This window comes from Erpetoichthys calabaricus, chromosome 12 (genome assembly GCF_900747795.2).
Source record: "Erpetoichthys calabaricus chromosome 12, fErpCal1.3, whole genome shotgun sequence".
Classification (NCBI taxonomy): domain Eukaryota; kingdom Metazoa; phylum Chordata; class Cladistia; order Polypteriformes; family Polypteridae; genus Erpetoichthys; species Erpetoichthys calabaricus.
Genome location: NC_041405.2, coordinates 92,594,794 through 92,600,793, shown reverse-complemented (window position 1 = coordinate 92,600,793; position 6,000 = coordinate 92,594,794). Strand labels below are relative to the sequence as shown.

General features: G+C 36.4%; 1 protein-coding gene across 1 annotated transcript in view; it reads left to right on the top strand.

Moving 5' to 3' along the window:
- The first annotated feature begins 771 nt into the window (after window positions 1–771).
- Window positions 772–6,000, top strand: part of srpx2 (sushi-repeat containing protein X-linked 2) — a 49,927-nt gene continuing 44,698 nt past the window's right edge. Inside the window, exons 1-2 of the mRNA XM_028815893.2 lie at window positions 772–965; window positions 1,571–1,669. Of these exons, the coding sequence (XP_028671726.2) occupies window positions 1,591–1,669 (79 nt within the window). The 5' untranslated portion in view covers window positions 772–965; window positions 1,571–1,590. The remainder of the gene's footprint in view (window positions 966–1,570; window positions 1,670–6,000) is intronic.

Here is a 6,000-nt window from a genome sequence, read left to right as displayed (position 1 = left end):
AGTCTCCATTAATTTTGCATCGCCAGTAACCTAAAATGTACATTTTTAGGCACATGGATTAACATCCCGACAAAATGATGCATGTTTCATACAAACATCAATCAGATTGATAATTGAATTCTGATGGTAGGGGGTCAAAGGCGACTGCGTTCAGCCGAACAGTTCTAAATCCCAAACCTAGTTTAGCTCATACTCTCACACACACTCACAAAGTTTGGTTATGTTAATTCATGGCTTGTTTGTTAAAATATATCGTTTAATTTTGGTGCAATGGTTAGCGCTGTTGCTTCACATGTCCTGGCGTTGTCTCCGTGGAGTTCACAAGTTCTTCGCCCAAATTTTGTTTCTTTTGTTGTCAAAGATGCGACTCTTAGGTTAAATGACAATTGTATATCTTCCTTGTGTGTGTGATCCCTGCGATGGATAGGCGCCCTAAGGTGCTGAATGGGCAGACACCGACCGTACGCGACCAAGAACTTGATAGACCGGGCGATAAATAAGTGGACGGAGAGCGCGGCCAACTCTCACCTCACTGGAGGTTATGGCACCCCCTTTATTTCTCTGTCGCTTTCCATCTGCACGATAATTTTTTATGAGAAAAACGTGTAAACAGCTAGTTAAATTTTCCTTGCTCTGGACGAGACGTGTGCGTCTAGGGAATCTGATGACTTTCCAATGGCTGAGGCAACGGACGCTGAGTCGCAGAATCGGAATGAACCCGAGCCCACTCCGCCCCCTTACCACTCCCCCATCACATCAGCTCCTTTCTTTCCGTTACCAGTTCAGACGCGGTGAGCAGACCCAGCTGTCATCAAACTTGCGGTGGAGGAGCAGCAGTAGACTTGGACGCCGAAACAAAACGTTTCTCATCATTTGTGCTTCCAGCTGTTTGCTTTGAGGTCTTTTGAAGTGTCCGCGTGGAAGAAGCTCCAAGGAGCTCCGAGGGTACCTCACTTACAGTAACGGTAAGAGGCTCATCCAGCTGAGAACATGTGTTGGTTCTTTAAGTTATACTTTCCAAACTCATTTTGCGGACAACGCGTGCCGTATAATAGAATTTACACAAAGAGGCACGTCCTTCTGCACCTTCACTAGCTCGAAAGCAATTACTTAAACTTCTCTCAATTTTGGATGTCCTAAGCCAATTATTTTGACTTAGTAAAGTACTTGGTAAAGAGCTCCTGTACAGTATGACAGGATATATAAACGGTCTATGAAACGTAATGGTCTGTTGCTTACTCTGCATTTGGTTACCATATCATTAAATTGTTATTCAGGAGTGGGTTCAGCATTGGTCCGGTATCATGTCCAGGGTTGTAGAATAGCCTCTGGTTCTAAAATTTCCCAGAACTGTGTTAGTTGGTTTTGAGAATGTTATATTCCAACTATATCCGATTTAGGAATGGGTCCATCCTAATCTCTGGTGGTTGTACTGTTAGCCTTGGCACAAAGATGCTCAAAAATGGATGGGTGGGTTTTTTGCAGGCCAATCCAAAAGTCTTATATATGTTTTAAAATGCTCTTCAGTGGACACTATTTAATGTTTTTTGTTATGTTATTTTTTTATTAGTCTCAAACTCAAAGGAGGAAATGGCACAAAGAGTTTTTGTGCTTCTCATTCAGGTTCTGCTTCCTGCAGTACCTCAGGTTCTTGGATATCCCTACGAAGGTAAGAAAATTGACATTTATTTATAATATTTACAAATACCAAGTGCACAAAGACAACTAACTATCCAACAATACAGTGCATGTGTTAACCAAATGTATAGGAAATAGTTTTCTTAAGTGCAATAACTTGAATAGTTGATATGCTAAAAATAGCAGTATCAAGTTGACGTATTTTAATGTGATCCAAGGAGTTATGTTACACACTTAAAAACTCAACAGAAATCTAACAAATTTGTAGGTAGTAATACATTCAATTATTGGTGACATAATGATATAGTTGTCTGCTACCTCAAAGCTAATAGAGACTGGGTTTGAATCCCATTCAGGTTGTTGCCTGGATGGAGTCTGTGCCTTCTCTTCGTGTCAGTTTGGGATTTTCCGTCCTCTCTTTCAGAGTTCATCCCAAAGTCTTACATATTAGGTGAATAGGATGTGCCTGAGTGAGGAAGTCATGTTGTAGAATGTCATTCAGACCAGATCTGGTTCCAACCATGTATGCGGTGCTGTTGCAACCTTGACCTAGACGGATGGAGAATAAATTGTTATAGTGCTATTTTTTTCATTTCACCATTCTTTAATGTTTTAGATTCAAATTAGCTTGGAAGTACACTCTAACCCAGGCTAGGAAGAACCTTATAATGGAGTTGTGCGTTCTTGTTATTTTTCTATGTGGGTTTTTTTTTTCTCTGGGTATTAAAGCTTTCACACCATATGCCAAAAACATGCAGGTTCTCTTAACTGTCAACTCTGTTTTTTTTCTGTGTGATTATGGGTATGATCATGCACAAAGTATGTGCTCTGATGGACTGTCCTTCTGTTCATGGCTGTTTAGTACCTTGTGTCCATTTCCACCAGGATAAGCATATACGTACTCCCTGCAACCCTAAACAGAATATAATGGTTAGACAATGGATGAATGGAAGGGTGAAACTACATGCGACTTTTCAAATTTCTAACATCTATTGGAAAGTTTTACAATTTTTTCATATTTCTGTTTTACGTTTAATGGTATGTAAAGTATGAGATTTAAATTATTCTGTGTTAATATCAACTGCAGTAACCTAGAAACCTAGGACTGAAATAAGCAGGTGCAGAGAATGAGCAGAATAAAAGAATAAATGCATAACAATATAGCACTAGTGTATGTAATGTCAATTTGGTTATTTCCTTTTATCATTTGTCTTTGAAGTTATATAATGATTGATTTTATTCAGTCCTAATATAGACTACTGCTTTTCAAGAGATGTGTTTCGTTAGATTTATAGTCTAAACCCCACAGAAAACATACAGATGCCACACAGACCAGTAAGTGAAGTCCAAATGCAAACCCAGGAGGCTGGATTCATAGACATCCGTACAAACCACTATACTATGATGCTACCATATAAATAAATGCATATACAAAATAATAATGTAAATGTTTCTGAGCAATTTGTAAAATTCACAGATTTTACAGACCCCTTTATTTCACTACATCTATCAGTAAACACCTTGTTAAAAGTAATTATTACACAATTGTATTTTACTACCTTAACCTTCTCGACCTTTTTGATGCTTCAAAATGTACAATATGTATTTTGATGTTTCATGACGTTGAGAGATTGCATCAATCTTTATTTAGTACCTCCAAAATTATTAGCCTCAATATTTTATGTCTGTTTTCAAATGCTAAACCCATGAAGGTTTTGAAAGAAATTAATGATCAAATGGTTTCACTGCTCTGTTAACTCTCTGCCTCCTTTTTTCCTAGTAAATAAAGTAAAAGATCATAATAAACATAATTTTTAATTATTTTTTTTGTTTTTAATTAAAAGCTGTAAAATCAGTAAGGTTCTTGGTGATACTGCAGCATTCTCTCTTTTAAGCAATGTAAGTCCCAATGTATATACTGTTAAAAGATTTCCATTAGGATATCATGGTAGAGTACAGGTAGCATTGCTGTCTTACAGATTTTGGACCCTGAGATAACATCCTAGCTTGGTTTTCTCCTGTTTGTAGTTTTGATGTTCACTTTCATTTTGTATGAGCTTCCTCCCTAAGGTCAAGACATGCTAACTGGCAACATTAGGTTGGTCTGTTGTGACTGAGAACTGTTATAAGTACAATGTGCCCAGTAGACTGGCATTAAATTGAGGTGCAGCTCCTTTTTGTTTTTAATGAACTTGAGATAGATTGAGGTTCTCCATGGAAGGAGTGGGATTTTTAAAATTTAATTTTAAAATAAATAATCAGACTTTTTAACAATTTGTAAAGAGTTTTTTTTCTACATAGCAGCTTTTGCCAAAGCAGAAAGACTGCATGTTTAAAAGATCATTTTATCATATGTCTTGTTTCCATTATAAACCTATCTGTCACATTTAGGAATAAGTTTTAAATAAATGTATGCTTTATATATTTGGTAAAAAAAATACTTTATCGACATAACAATGTCAACTGCATGGAATTTGACTTGGTGTAGCTCATATATCAAATACATACTTAAGGACAACAATAGTTATATTAAGATGATACCAACAAGGAACATTAATAAGTTTAATATGAGGTGAAGTTGTTCAACCCTAAAATGCAGTAATGGGAATTTTTTGTGAGGTCACATTTTCCATCTGCTGACCTGTTGTTGCTTCTAGAGAACATATTAATTGAGTGCTTGCTTTCAGTTTAGTTTTAATATCTTCTTAATTCTTTCCGTATCGTTATAGGAACCACATGGTGCTATACTGTGCAATTCACTATTATTGAGTTATTTTTAAACAAGCAAGGAAACCATTTATGCTCCTAGCAGCCTTTACTCGAAACAGCTGTTTTATTTTAGATAACATATTAATGTGGTGCGTGCAACTTGAAGGACACGGTATTCTTGACCTGGTTATTGTATGCTTTCCCCACGTCTGCATACGTTTTCTCCAAGTATTCTGCTTGTTTTCTGTGTATGTGTTAGTTTAACTGACCAGCTTGAATGTTCCTGCTGTTAATGGGTGTGTATTGTGATGAACTGCAATGCCATCTGGGGCTGGTCTGTGCCTTGTTTGCCTGGGTCTTTGTGACTTTAGAATGAAATGTGTGTGTGTGTTTTTATAATAAGTATGTTGATTCATTAATATGTAGAGACTGAGAAACAAATGAAGAATTAAAGAAATAAACCTTGAATTTTGGTGAGGATGTTGAAAAATGTGCTACAAAAACTAAAGGTTGACTAATCAAACAACACTGACCTTAACACTGCATGTGGAGACAAAAATGAAGCAGCATTTTAAAAGTTCTGCTTAAAACTCTTGGGTGTGTGGTCAATCTCTCACTCACTGTACATATTGCACATGTTGCTTGTGACATAAAAAGATTATTCTATTCTTGTGATGTTAAATGGCAGTATTTTTTACTTAAAATATTGAGCCACTGTGTAAACAGAAGATTAAAGGGGTTTACCAACCTACTAATTTAACTTTATTTGATATGTACAGTGAGTGGCAGTTTTCAGCTTTTCACTGCTTATGCTCTAAATATAGTTGTATTGATCGACACTCCTAAGCTTATGGGATAACAAATCACTGCCGGTATTCCAGGAGCACAGTCATGGTGACCTTGTAATTATAGTGGTTTTGTATAGCCCTGTTTGAACTACAAAAAAAGCTGTGTGCTGAGCATTGTGTACTGTGGTTCTTCAGAGAGACATTGTCTAATTTACTCTCTGCAGTACTCATTAAAGGTTAGAAAGCTGAAGCTGCAAATTTTATTTGAGGGGGTCATCCATGTTTAGCTGTTTATACAGTTGAACAATGTACTGTAGATGGAACATGAAAAAATGCTAAGATAATTCTTTGCCTTGGTGCTAAATTGGACTAACATACTTCTTCCTGAAATTGAGGTACAGTAGTAAAGTTATTAGTGCTGCCCACACCTTAAGAGACCTGAAATTCAAATCCCTGACTGATTACTAAAGTATTTTCCAGCTCTTTTAGTATCTTTTTTTTTTTTGTGGACACTCTAGTTTTCTCTTACACACACGATTAATTGGTGAATAAACTGTGCATGAGAACATTATGGACTGACATTTCATAGGCAGTTGGTTCTAGCAGTGAAAGAGCTTCATTACCCTCTTATGGTAAAGTAGGTTAAAAAATGTATGTGTGGGTGGATGGTATAGTATAGAAATTTTTTTCTGGAAGAAGCAAGCGTCAGTGCATAATGCAACTTACTGAAAATTTGAAATCATCTGTAGAATATAGTATGTATTTTCAAATTATGGTAAAGATCATGCCTGTATATTCATTTTTAATAAATGGCCTTTTCTCCACAAAACATTTAGGGTATAAACAGAAAAACCAGATTTCAGTT